The sequence below is a fragment of the Hyalella azteca genome, unplaced genomic scaffold (genome assembly GCF_000764305.2).
Source record: "Hyalella azteca isolate HAZT.00-mixed unplaced genomic scaffold, Hazt_2.0.2 contig15055, whole genome shotgun sequence".
In the NCBI taxonomy this organism is placed as follows: domain Eukaryota; kingdom Metazoa; phylum Arthropoda; class Malacostraca; order Amphipoda; family Hyalellidae; genus Hyalella; species Hyalella azteca.
The window spans coordinates 352041-365782 of NW_025944920.1; the positions used below are offsets into that span (position 1 = coordinate 352041).

General features: G+C 36.8%; 1 protein-coding gene across 2 annotated transcripts; it reads left to right on the forward strand.

Moving 5' to 3' along the window:
- The first annotated feature begins 445 nt into the window (after window positions 1-445).
- On the forward strand, window positions 446-10312 carry LOC108670124 (CTD small phosphatase-like protein 2-A). 2 transcript variants are annotated; one of them, XM_018157575.2, is made up of 10 exons: window positions 446-910; window positions 2795-2950; window positions 3656-3811; window positions 4813-4974; window positions 6033-6190; window positions 7165-7329; window positions 8050-8165; window positions 8960-9073; window positions 9694-9820; window positions 10033-10312. In XM_018157575.2, the coding sequence occupies exons 2-10, from the start codon at window positions 2860-2862 to the stop codon at window positions 10189-10191; spliced, it is 1248 nt and encodes a 415-aa protein (XP_018013064.1). In that variant the 5' UTR covers window positions 446-910; window positions 2795-2859; the 3' UTR covers window positions 10192-10312. The 2 variants fall into 2 exon arrangements, with proteins under 2 accessions (XP_018013064.1, XP_047740215.1); XM_047884259.1 differs by lacking the exon at window positions 446-910 and having other exon boundaries at window positions 2895-2950; window positions 4818-4974.
- Window positions 10313-13742: the final 3430 nt, after the last annotated feature.

The window sequence follows — 13742 nt, forward strand, 5'->3', positions numbered from 1 at the left end:
TCTTACCTCGATGTAAGGACTAAAGGAGGAGCTTTTCTTTGTGAATAATCAGGTGAATATTTCGATAGTGTTAAAAGCACTTGTCCAAATTCATTGTTATCGGTCTCCTACTCCATGAGAATTTCTGTTTCTCCGGTACTAAAAGTTTGCAGTTAATATTGAACTCCTTTGTTACAGTAAAGTAATGCATACCTAGTCGATTTCTGTGATGCGGTTCAGTGGTAGCATTCATCATACCGTGAACGCCTGATGGGTTTCATTCTGGCATTCAGTATTGATGGGCAAATATTCCGCAAAAAATTTCTGACCGAAGTAAATTCAGTGGATGTATATAAAATGCAGAAGCTGTGAAAAACAAAGAATGAATTTTTTTCCAAATTGCATCCAAAGGACATACTATGAAATTAAAATGGCTTTCCATAATTGTTTCTTACCAATATTTCCATGTGCATTGTGCAGGTATGTTTTAGCTATGAGTAAGCTTTCGATGCTTGTCTGTGCATGGGTAACATAGAGCACACCGAAAAATTCATTTCGTAATACCAAAAACAGGGCACCTCCATCTGTAGCCCTCGCTCTCATTTGCTACTGTATCTCTGGCTATCTCGAGACTACCATTCGGTTTCGCGTAATCTCTCTAGACGGCATGGAATTTTTGAAGAAAGCAGCCCAACAGATGTGCAACTCTTGGTAAAGCTAGCAACGTGCATTATTCATTTCTTGTGTTGCTGATCGACACGTGACAGTTCAAGGGACATCTGTCTGCACTCAAGAATCGGGAAACACCAGCGACTGTTGGAATTTGCATCTTCGTTAAAGGTTGAACTGTAGTTATTTTGAAATTCAATCTCCTGACATCAACAGTGCACTGAAAATTCGTGGTATAAGCCACGACAATGCTCCTACCTCTGTAAGTATGGAGTTAATTTTTTTAGAGAGACAGATAATAAACTATTATCCATTTATTTCAGTATGTACGAAGCTTAGTCCACAAATCTATAAATATGTAACTTTAATGCACGTATCGTTGAATAATAGAGAGTATCCCTGATCAAAATTAACAAATATTTAAGTATATATAATAATTAAGAAAATTGAATTAATCAACAGATTTAAATAAACTAATTAAATTAACATTGTCGTTGGTCGGGATCAAGAACATAACAGAACCACATGTTGCACTAGAACTGAGTTCTGTCTTGAAGTTCACTTGTAAATTCTGACACATTGCCTTTCCTTGACGTACTGGTACAAATGGAATAGAGTTCATTCTTCCTCCAATTTTACCAGAAACCTACAGATATCAAAAAATTGCTTAACGGAATTAGTAAATATCCACAGCGCTACAAAACAAGCATCATTCGCGCTCTTATACGACGAGTGTTCAATATCTGTACATCCGACAGTGACTCGAAAACTGAACTAACCAGCAAACATGTCTATGCAAACAATGGGTACCATGCGAACAAATCAATTGATACCGGAATTTGAAACTATCGATTGAAGCATAAAAGATTCAGTAACGAATCTGCACTGAACGAAAATATCACCTCTATATATCTATTCCTAAAATCAAATGATCAGCGGTAACAAGGCAAATGAACGGGTAAATCGGGAAAAATAACAACATAACCTAAAATGACTAAATCCCACTTCTGATTTCTACATAAACAAAATAAAAAAAGCATGTCATGAATAATAATATCTGCAAAAAATCAGGACGCCTACAAGAGACCAATGTCGTTTATAAATCTATTTGCAATAAAGAAGGTTGTAGACTAATTCAAAACATGAACAATTTGACAACTAATACGTCAAGCCAAATGAGGGAGGCTCACAACTCGACCATCACTCGCGCAGCACTGGAAGCTTGCACCTGCATCGTCATGCGGTGCCTCGACGCTACACATGTCGATAGCTGAAGCTCTTATCATTGCGAATTAATCTCCCTGTATCAAGTTACAAACCGCTATATTTGTTGAAACGTAGAAATTATTCTTGGATAAATTTTGAGTTCTAATTCTTGAGCTCTAATTCTATCGACATACTCGTACCTAATGATTATACCCATGTCATCCTAAAATTTAGATTTCACATGTTGCAAAAGCCTTACTTGTCAATGATTACGATGATAAACATCGTAAAATAATAATAATAATAATTCCCCTGCAAACTTGATGTTAAAATTCTTAAATTCTACCAAAACCTAATTCACCGAATTTCAAAAAAGGATAGGAAAATGTCAACAATAAATACTCTCTGTTCTTCAACGAAACACGCAATACAGAACAGCTTCAGCCCAACTTTACCAGTTCTGTTAATGTGCCCTTACTTTTCGATGAACATATTTGGAATGAAGAGTAGGAAAAATCACATCTAAAAACTAACACTAAAAACACGTACATAAAGTCAGCAAGTAATTAATACGCTCTCAGAATGAATTTGAGATTTTTTTTTACTTTTTTTGTACTGTGTTTATAACATAGAGCAAAGGGATTCATATTTTTACGAACTGTATTTGAGCATTCGATTTGGTTTGTATTGATTCGATTGTTTTTTTTCCTGACACTTGGGGGAAATGTTTTTTTTCCCCCGTCATGTTTCCCCCCAACTGAAATGGGTAGGGGGACGACAGCACTGTATTTTGTTAGATGCATACTTTTACTAGAATATCTATCTCAAATTGCATTATTTTAGTTCGCAAAATATTATGGAAATGTGGAAACTCAGAAAGTCGTACTAAATATTTTTTGTTTATTTGTGTGTAATCGGTTATTTGTTGGTGTATTTTCAGAAGAACCTCAGTCATTCTCGATAATCGTACATGTCGTTCGTCGTTGCGTGAAGCAAAATCGTGCCATGAAGACATCACCTTTGAACGGCCCTCTGTGCCACATCAATTACTCTGCTGAGACAACCTTCTCACACACTGCCTTCTTCAACACTGCAGGTGACAACTTCATTAAGTCCTGGTGATGAATTCCACTAGAACTGCATGTCTTACGTATATGCTTGACATTCAACGACGAAAATGTACGGTTTTTGACGTAGGACATCCGTGTATGGATGTTAACATTGTCCACGAATACTGTTCGGCGAAGGAGAACAGTCCAAGAAATAAATCACTTTACGTGCGTGACTGTCTAGAACTCGCAGTTAAAAGGCTATTCTATAACTCATCTGTCGCATCAGCATAAGAAGGCCCAATTCTCACCAATCAAGACAAGCAATATTAAATGCTCCCACTTGAGAAGAATTTTGAGCAAAAAGTATATAAAGAAGGATTAATTATTTTCAAATGTTAATTAACACTTTCTTAAATCATGATGTTCGTTACAAACGCATCTATTTGCATGTCGTTTTTGAAATTTTTTTTCTAGTTTCATGCATGACAAGAACTAATTTGCAGCGAGCTATTAGGTGGTTTATAACACAACTTGACGCGTATTGTCTTGCCGCCGGGTTTATGTAGCCTCAAAATTGAATCAGTAAATTTTGACTTATTAACTCCTCTATATAATGTTCGTTTCAAGTACCGTACGGGTAGTCGTCACCAGCTCTTTGAAGAAAAGTTGTCACACTTTCCACGAGTACAATTTTATTATCATCCGCTGTTAGCTACAAGTATTTAATTTATTCTACGTTATCTCAACAGCTGATGACCAGCCGGCAGAGAAGCGCTGTTCCACACCCGCACAAGCGACCCATGCCCTCAACGCTACCGAGCTCATCTCGCAGGGCGACCAGCTGTACCGCGGCCACCGCTCGTCCCTGCCATCATGTCATGAGGAAATCCAAAGTTGCGCGGCGGGTAAGTTTAGTAGTAATGACCACCCTAGACTGAACCACTTCGGATACACGCAATTGCTTACCATTTCGTTACCGCCTACAAGGGAATAATTGTTTACCGTATGAGATGGAAGTGATTGTTGACCACTTGTTCGAGATATTTTTGTTTAGCACTCGGAAGGGAACATAAACAGTTGTTCACTAGTTGAGAGGGACCAAATCATAGGTACTGATTTTGTTTCACTATAAAACATTTAATCCCTTATTTGTTGCATTTCCGGATTTCTGGTGTTGAATTTTTCCAGACATCTTGATGTTGGTTTATGCAATTAAAAAATCTTTCGCAATAGTCTGAAAAGCCGCCTTAATAAAGTTATGTAAGCTGCACCGGTACCTAATAATAAACTGACAAATTGAATAATGTCTCTAAACAGGTACTTGTCGTTATTATCAGAAATGCTGCATTACACTGCTGACGAACGTTGTATAGATACGTAATTTAAATTATAAAGACTCAAACATTTCTTGATTTAATCATTTTAGTTGCGCAAGAAAAAATTTATTTCTTATTTCTTTCTAATAAAACGAAGAATGTTTTTGGCCCCTCAGAACACAATAATGAGACGATACAATAGTGCTATTCATTCTGTGTTCCATGTTATATAGTAGTATTTACATAATAAAGATGTAAATGAAATGTAGGTTACGTGTATGGTCTGTGGTCGAACGATCGTTTCTATATTACTCTTTGAATGACTAATTGCTATGATCGTTGTGCAACCTCTCACTCTACCTCGTTATCATTTGTGAATTTCATTTGACCATAACACAAATGTCATACTCATCGCCATAAATATTCGATGACAAGTTGTTTTTTTGTGTTTTCATCGAAGCTGATGTTTTATCACCCGTTCAAGTCTGCACCGTGATATATTCAATGCCAAGATGATGTCACTTTCAATCAAATGATCTACAGGGACAGCGTTTCATCGTTCGTTGGTTCTGTATTATGGTTTATTCCAGGACAGGAGACAGCCATGAATCAAGAAGACAATTTCACTGACGATCACACGAACTGCAAAGAAAAAGACGCCGATGGAAGAGCCGGAGCCTGTAAACTCAAAGACCGGCCGCCTCACGCCCGACGGTCCACACAGCACACACACGACATATCCCCACACACAGGTGAACACATATGTGTTGTTCTCGCATCTCATCCCATGTGCTGTTTTAAATTATTCAAAATTTGAAATGCTTTTTATGGTTACTTTCTGAACAAATAAAGTGATTGCATAAGTAAAGTGTGTGCTTGTATAAAAATGAGTGATTGCATAAAAAAATGTGAGATTGCATAAAGTGATTGCTGAAAAATGAGTTGATTGTTATATTAATTTGATTGCGACTAAGAACGCTGGCACTGGATAGTAAACTCAGTGTGAAAGTTAAGTTTCACCGATGAAGACTTATAATGCCAATTGGAGTGTTCAATAATTCTTGAAATGATTGTTTTATGATTTTTATCAACTTTCATTATTATTATTATTGATAATAAGCTTTCCGTCGTTATTCAAAATATGCCTTGAGTGATAATTCCATCTTGTTCTCTTTACAGATGTGATGTGCAATTATTGTTGAATTTTATTTTGCAATTCTGATTTTCAGAAAACTTTGTTCATTTGTTAGGTATATCAATAGGATACCGTAAACGATCATACGCGGTCATTTTAAATAATATTGAACGTTAAAGTTCGAATTATGTGCCGAACATTTAGATGGCTGTATATCCACTGTCTGTTGATTATTGATTTGTTCGTTAACTAGTATTCGTAATTGATGGATTGCATGTGTTTTCATTATATCAAAATTCTTTTGATTAGTTATCCATTGTATTTTCAGGAAGGCCTTAAAAAAACTCGATGTTTTAACTTTTGTATGAAGCATTCTGTATTGCATACTCTTATGCGTGTTCACATTGTTCATGCGCTCCACAATATATATGCGTCATCTTCTGTGATCGCATGAAACGTGCTTTAGCAGCAAATCCTTCTGAATAACTCAAAGTTTATTCCGTTCTGTAGTAACGTTTTATTCTATTCTAATTCGCTGACTTTTATTCCCGCATTGATATTTTAACGAGGCTTTTCAGAATAATTTAACCAACTTGACATGAATTTTTTTACATGCAACCGACACTCTGGTTCAGTTTTCTTCATGAAAACCACTTATTTATCGTATTTTTACAGGAACGGAAGGTCAAAATCACTTACTGGACAACGGAGGCAGTATTGACGGAGATGAAGATGATGACGATAACGACCTAGAGATGGCAATCAATGAAGACGGAGCTACACAAGACCTGATCTGCCAGAGCAGTGAAGTCTCCAGCAGAAATTCCAGCCAAGTGAGCCACCCAAAAATATCATGCGTACCTTATATGCATGCGTACCTTATATTAAACTCATTTGTAGTGTTCAATCAACTATCCAGAATTACGGTAATGCAATTCTGATTAGTATTCAGTAGTCTGATTCTGTATACATACATGTAGACGTAGTGCATTTTACGTAGAATAATGTTACTCTCAATAGTCTCAATGCAACATATACTGAGCACATATAATTTTACTTCCGAACTTCTCCAATGAGATTTTTCTTGAACACGTCCGATGTTTTCCCAAATATTTTTGCGAGATTTTTTGTCTATCAGCAAGTTCCAAGTCCCTAAATTATTGCATTCTGATCTCGAGTGATTCGCCGCTAGTGTTGGTCCAGGTCTAATATATAACTGATAAGAAGTTTATGGTGTTTGGTGCCGGTTTTTCCTGGGGTTAATACAGTAGCTTCTCGTATTCGGTAGCAGCGGGGGTTACTAAAGTAGCTTCTGATCGGATAATTCTCGTTGCTTGCTCATTTCGCTTAAACAATGCAATCGATGCACTCATAAGAGGATTGAAACTCTAGAAGGAAAAGTTATATTTTGGATGTTTTACTATTCATTTGGTAGCATATGAAACGCCTCGCTTTCATGCCATCATAATGCGTCGCTATGTTACTGTGTTTTCTAAGAACAAAAAATTTATTAAATTCTGAATTATCTTCATTGTTGAACACAAATGGGTTTGAGGATCTAATCAGGTAGTTTAGCTCCGTGTGCCACTTCTGTTGGCTGTCATAAATTTCTTCTAAATTTCACAAGGTTTTTCTGCCTGGTCAGATACTATTGCCCCTTTACTGATCGCATCTGCTTTAACGTATTTAAAATAATATATTGTAAATAATTATATTGATATTATCAAATTTATATCATCAAATTATATTGATATTATAATTATTCTTATTGTAGAACAATCCAATGAAATCACGTTGGTTGCCGCAGACAAGCGACAGTCAGTGTGACGAAGGGTACGACGAGTGGGAGACGTTCGACCCTTACCTCTTCATCAAGCACCTGCCTCCCCTCACGCCTGAGATGCACGCCCGCAACCCTGCGCTGCCGCTCAAGACGCGCAGCTCGCCTGAGTTCACACTCGTGCTTGATCTCGTCAGTCTTTACTTTAATTTCTCATGAAATAAATGGGGAAATAAACAAAAATGAATGGGAATACTGAAGCATTGTTGATATCTATAAGACAGCATATTCATATACGGAAAGCATTCTCGACATCTATAAAACGGCATTTTTATAAACAGAAAGCATTCTCGACATCTATAAGACTTCATTTTATAAACGGAAAGCATTCTCGACATTTATAAGACGGCATTTTTATAAACAGAAAGCATTCTCGATAACTTATGTTAGTGTATTTTTATTTATTTAGCATGAATGAAATCGCTGTTGCATTCGAAACTGGTTGTATTTTCTATTTAAGACTCTAGCAAATACTGTTAATTATCTATAGAGGGAACAATCCCACAGCAGGAATGTTTACGTAATTAGCATCAATGATGAAAATTTTATGAATGAATTTCATATAAATTTCAATAAGCAAATTGCATCGAGTTAAATTTGCAGCAAGAGCTGCATATCGTCTTGAAGAATCGGAGACATTAATTTTGAATTATCTTCTGAATTTCACTGGTACAAATTTCGCGGTAGATTTCTTGCGAATTTGTATCGTTGTTTTCGATTCATGGTCCATATAAATAGGATTTATTCGAAATTAAAATATATATTTAATAATTATTGAAGGCAATTATTTTAGAAGTTCTGTAGCTGGATTTACAAATGGAGATTTTGGCTGATGACGTCGCGCGATTGCAGGACGAGACTCTGGTGCACTGCAGCCTGCAGGAGCTGGAGGACGCAAGCCTGAGCTTTCCTGTGGTCTTCCAGGACGTGCATTACCAAGTCTTCGTCAGGACGCGGCCATATTTTAAGTGAGTGCTCGTCATCTTATCTTAAAAAAAATGAAAAATCATCTCAAAATTGGGGTCATCGTTAAGGACGAATTTTAACCCAAATTAACTTCTTTGCTGCAAACGCAAGGTAACATGATTGGATGTTATGTTTATCAGGAGATTTCTGTAGACAGAATTAATTGTCAAGAAAAAACTCAGAATTTCAATGACTTTTTTTAATTAATCTAATAATTGCAAATAATGATTACGGGAATTCTTTACTCCTTGAAGACAGAATAAAGTAATATAAAATTTGATGCGTTCGTATATTGCTGAAACAAAGGAATCAATATGAAAAATGAACTACATCTAATCCCATGTGTACTAGTGATATCAATTACAACTGATACTCTGTGTATGTTTTAGATTGTTTAATTAATTCCCACGTAATTACGCATAACACCGACACTGAACTTGTTTTCATTATGTTTATTATAATTGCCCTTAATTATATTGCGTATTGCCAACGCATATTACCATGTACATCTTTCAGTGTACTGTCATTGCTTTAACATCATATTTCTGATTGCTAACTGTTGCTCTGCACATGTTGCAGTGTAGGTACTGTCACTGCTTTAACATCATATTACTCATTGCCACATCTTACTCTGCACATGTTACAGTTATATCGGGTTCCAAAGGCCGGATCCCTTGTGAATCAAGTCACGATAAGTTCAAGAATCGGCAACAGGCCATGGGCCTATTTCTTCGGTGCCGACACTTCTATTCTTCTATTCTATTTGTATAAAATAATAGTGCCGTGTTCACCGCAGGGAGTTCTTGGACCGCGTGAGCCGCCTCTACGAAGTTATCCTCTTCACGGCGAGCAAGAAAGTCTACGCCGACAAGCTCATGAATCTGCTCGACCCACACAGGAAGTGGATCAAGTGAGATCTCGGACTTGAAATTAAAAATTTTATATCCGCCGCTGGACCTGAAATTTCGGATATTTTGTCAGAATATATTTTGACTTTATTATGGAACTGATAGACTTTATTTACTGATTTTATTATTAATTAATAATAATTTTATTATAACTGATAGATTATGGAACTGATTTGACTTTATTATGGAACTGATATGGCAATAGTTCAATCAAGGCAAAGGTTTTAGGCAGTAATATATTTGGTAGCGCTCTATTCTACAGTGACGATGCTAACATGAATCCTTTTCACGAATGGATTTTTTAAAGGTGTACCAGTTCATTATTGCCTATTTGTATACCTTGCTGGCATCGGAGTTCATGATGACGTTATGATATATTTTTATATGTTATTCAATCAACAAAAGCGAGTGAAGTCTGCCAATGGTGCTGATGCAAAATGCTCGTAGTGGAATCAAGCTATTCATATTTAGTCTTTTGAAGTTTATTTCTTCATTTATTTTTCAAAAGTGTACATTCATTAAGAAAATTTTTTATAACATTTAACATTTTCTTTCTTTATACTTTCTTACGATTTATCTACATATCTCTTACGATTTGTTTGCACATCTTCTTGTTTTTCAGGTTTCGACTTTTTCGAGAGCACTGCGTGTGCGTTCAAGGCAATTACGTCAAAGACCTCACCATTTTGGGAAGAGATCTTTCTAAGACCATAATAATTGACAACTCTCCGCAAGCTTTCGGTTACCAGGTAATGTTCCCTGGACCGTTATAATTGACAGCACTCCGCCGAACATTCGGTTACCTGATATTTGAAAAACAATAATAATGGACAGCTCTGTCCCATATTATGGAAAATGGCCTCTATTCTTGGGAGTTAAACTTCATTCATTTATTTACTATTCACACCACTTATTCACATTTCATAGTGTGACTAATTCAACCTTCCTTTAAACTTTTCAGTTAAACAACGGCATCCCTATCGAAAGTTGGTTCATCGACAAAGAAGATCGAGAGCTGCTGAAGCTACTGCCTTTCCTCGAGTCACTTGTTGGGTCGGAGGATGTACGGCCGCTCATAAGACAGCGATACAAGCTGGAAAGCTCACTGCCGCCTGACTAACTTCATCTTTTGTTCTGCATTCCTCTACAGCTTTCGTGGTTATCATGACAGTCCTGTACAAGTTTAGCTAGTTGTGCAGGGCCTATACTTTCAAAATTCGCTAAGTGAACGTAAGTATTTACGCTCTATTTTCTTGTCTACGATTGGTGGATTTTGCTTGAAAGGCCGTCAATGATTGGCTGATGAACTTACGATGTCTTAACTTTTTTGAAAGTATAGGCCCAGATCTATTATTTAAATGCCACATGTGAGAACAAGCGTGAGGTTGGAATTAGTATTCTGAAAAATGTTCATTCTGTCCATCTCTCAATTTGTCACGTGTTTCATCAATTATGTGAGTGACATCACAAAAGGATTTTATAGATACACTAAGGTTTTTTAGATTATGTATAAAAGAAGTGAGTACCGTATGTGATGCACTTCATTTGGGGAGGGTTCTGAACAGAATTAAGTTATCCCTGCATTTAATCAATTACTGCCCTTGAATTTGATTTGATCCTGACACAATAATGCAATTCTTACCTGAGTTTTGTATTATTTTGCATATTATTGGTGGACAACTATTTACTATTTAAGGATAGTACGCCGTGCTATTCTACTGTCTTCTATATCTCTTCACCTTAAGGCCTCGAGAAATTATTGATCTACTTAATTGCTTAAACTACAATTTCAAAATTCGCTCAATAGTTGTTTTCGCATTAGAAAATTATTATGTGGAGTGATATAATTATTTTCATCTGCAATCTGCGCTCCACATTGGCTCTTAGAAACTGCGGACCGAGTTCTTCAGAGCTGACTTCTTTAGAGCTAACTTCTTCAATGCTAACTTATTCAGAGCTAACTTATCCAGAGCTGATTTCTTCAGAGTTATTATTACTTGGAGGAACCGGCACGCAGCACAGCAGGAACCGGCACTGATGTACTCCAGTATCTTATCCTTAGGACTTGGGCACTGTTTCTTGACTTGGGTACAGGTCCTTATATCCCCAGAGGTCCATGAAGGACTTGTGGCATTTCGGGGGAATTTGGTTGATGAAACGGCCTAGTCCAAGAAAGCGTCAATGATTCGTGAGTTCAGTTTGTGATTTACCTTTGAGGTGTAAGCGAGTTGATTGTTTTACGATGCATCCGTACTGAAGTGCACGCACTAACTTTGTGTATCGTGCTATAATTCGCATGAACTTGGAAGTTTAATTTGAACTTGGAAGTGCAATGTAGGTTAAACCTCTATTATAAGTTATAAGGATAACTTGAGTTAAGCGACTGAAATTTCTCACACGTTGAAAGTTCATAAATATTATGATGAAATATAGCGATTAGAATCTCAAACTAAACGGGCTAATGCAAGGGCGCATGATAACGCCGACTCCACAGTGATGTGAAATACAAGTTAATGTAATATGGAACACGACTGGTTAACGCCAGCGTCTGGTTAATTTACTAGTATTTTTTGTCTAGTATTTTATCTACACTTTAGGGCTAACACTCTCAGTTATGTTGCTTTCGACGGATTTCTTGATACGCACACTATGCAGCGCACACATTTACTATTAGTTCTTGTATGATTCACTGGAATGTCCAAGCCAACCAGCGTTAATATTAATTATATTAATTGAATAATATAATTAATATTAACTATTAATTAATTTTATTAATATTGATGATATATATTTCTTTCATCCAGTAGTTGCAAACCATGAAAAATACATGCTGCTTGCGGTCTAAGTTTTTGATAGTTGTTTTTGTGTTCTTTGAATCTCAGTTTGCGACATGTTATATGTTAGAACCTGGGGGTGAGCTACGGATGTGTTCTGAAGGAAGCCACTTGTTCAACCTGGGGCATTGAACGACAGACTTCCTTGAGTCGAAGTATGTCTAGCTGAATCTTTCAAAACGTGTTGGTGAGGCATGATCTAGTCTTATTAATTAACATCATAATGAAGATTGCTGAATTTCATTTGAAAAATTGTTATCAGATCAATGCGGCGTTTTCTTGTGTACAGTTAATGATAGGAGTATTTTCTCTACGGTGTAGTGACTGTTTAAATGCTAGAGCGTAGAAAATTGACATCATGAACACACGATAATTTGACAACGGTGCTGTAGAATCAAGACCGTGTTTGCTGTCATATTGTGAGGTTTGTGCCATACCATTATTCTGTTGATTTAGTTTGGAAAATTTCTAGAACTTCTGTCAAAAAACTTGTGTAGCGTGTAACGGGTCAGTGCGAGTCTCCTGTCGCTGATCCCGCATTGCTTCAAAAAATTACCTTCTTCGTCGCCATCTGCCGCCGTACTTCACTTGAATTTTTTTCTTGGAGGTGCTATGAGATCTTATTTGCACACGACAGCTGTTTTTGTTGCAATACATGTTTTTTGTTTCCTGTTACTGTTATAATGAAGGGGGTATTTAAATCATAATTCTGCAGCTTGCCTCTGGCGTCGTTAACTAACGCGTTCATTACTAAGCTCCTCGCATGGCTGCTATTTGTTGTAGCCCGAACTTATGTTGAGCGTATGTGACTCTCATGAAGACGTCTAGATTTATTTTTCTGGTGACATTGAGTGGGAATTTCTGTCAGCTATTCAGTACGAATGACCACGCGGTGGTCTTACTCTTATCGATTCTCAGAAAGGCTTCGGGTGCAGAAGTTCTGCGATGACCGTTAATTTTCGCAGAATTTTCACAGTTTGAGAATTAATTCACTTTACCGGAATCGTAATCCAAACAGAGTCCAGGGAGGTGTTTAGTTTGTAACGGCATAAATGTAAATTTATTGCATTAAAAGCACGTGAATCTCTCCGCGTTTCATGACAACGAATGTGCGTTTTATGGGGAAATTACATTTGAATCACAACATCCCCTAAATTTACCCATGCAATCTTGAATCGTCATTAGTATGCCGAGATCCGGATTGGCCTCCAGAAGCATCTATGTACGTAATGTTGCAAATATGAAAACGTTTTCATATATCAAGATACATTTAACTGGCGGATTAATAAATGAAATGTTGTGTCGTAACCCCTAGAGTTTTTTTAGGCTTTAATAAGGCTTGGCCAGCCACTATCGTACACTATCTGCCGGGATAAATGGCATACGAGAGAGCTGGCAGTCCGCGATAGTTGGGCAGCGAAGCAATGGATAGTCGAGCACCATAAATGTTTGTACAACGTCTACTTTGCAAGTTTAGTGTATGAGTATATATAAGCACTCAGTGAACATGTTTCGTTGTCGGATGTATGTTTCATCGTTATTTTATGTAAATCCTGCAAGAATTATTATCATGTTAAGTTGTTATCAACATAGAAATTACGTTAGAATGTCCGCGGATTGAATGTTTATATGCGTAGGTGCTACAATCCCTAAACTTTGAATTTTGTTATCTGCTGCACAATAACAAATGGTGTCTCTGGTACTGCGTTATGAGGAAATTTTGTACAGATATTTACCGGAAGGAAATTTTTTTTTAATGCCTAAATAGATCCAGCATTTGGAGTAGAATCAAACTATCACTTGGAATTTGTGTAAAGTTTGTAAATGAGAACATTAA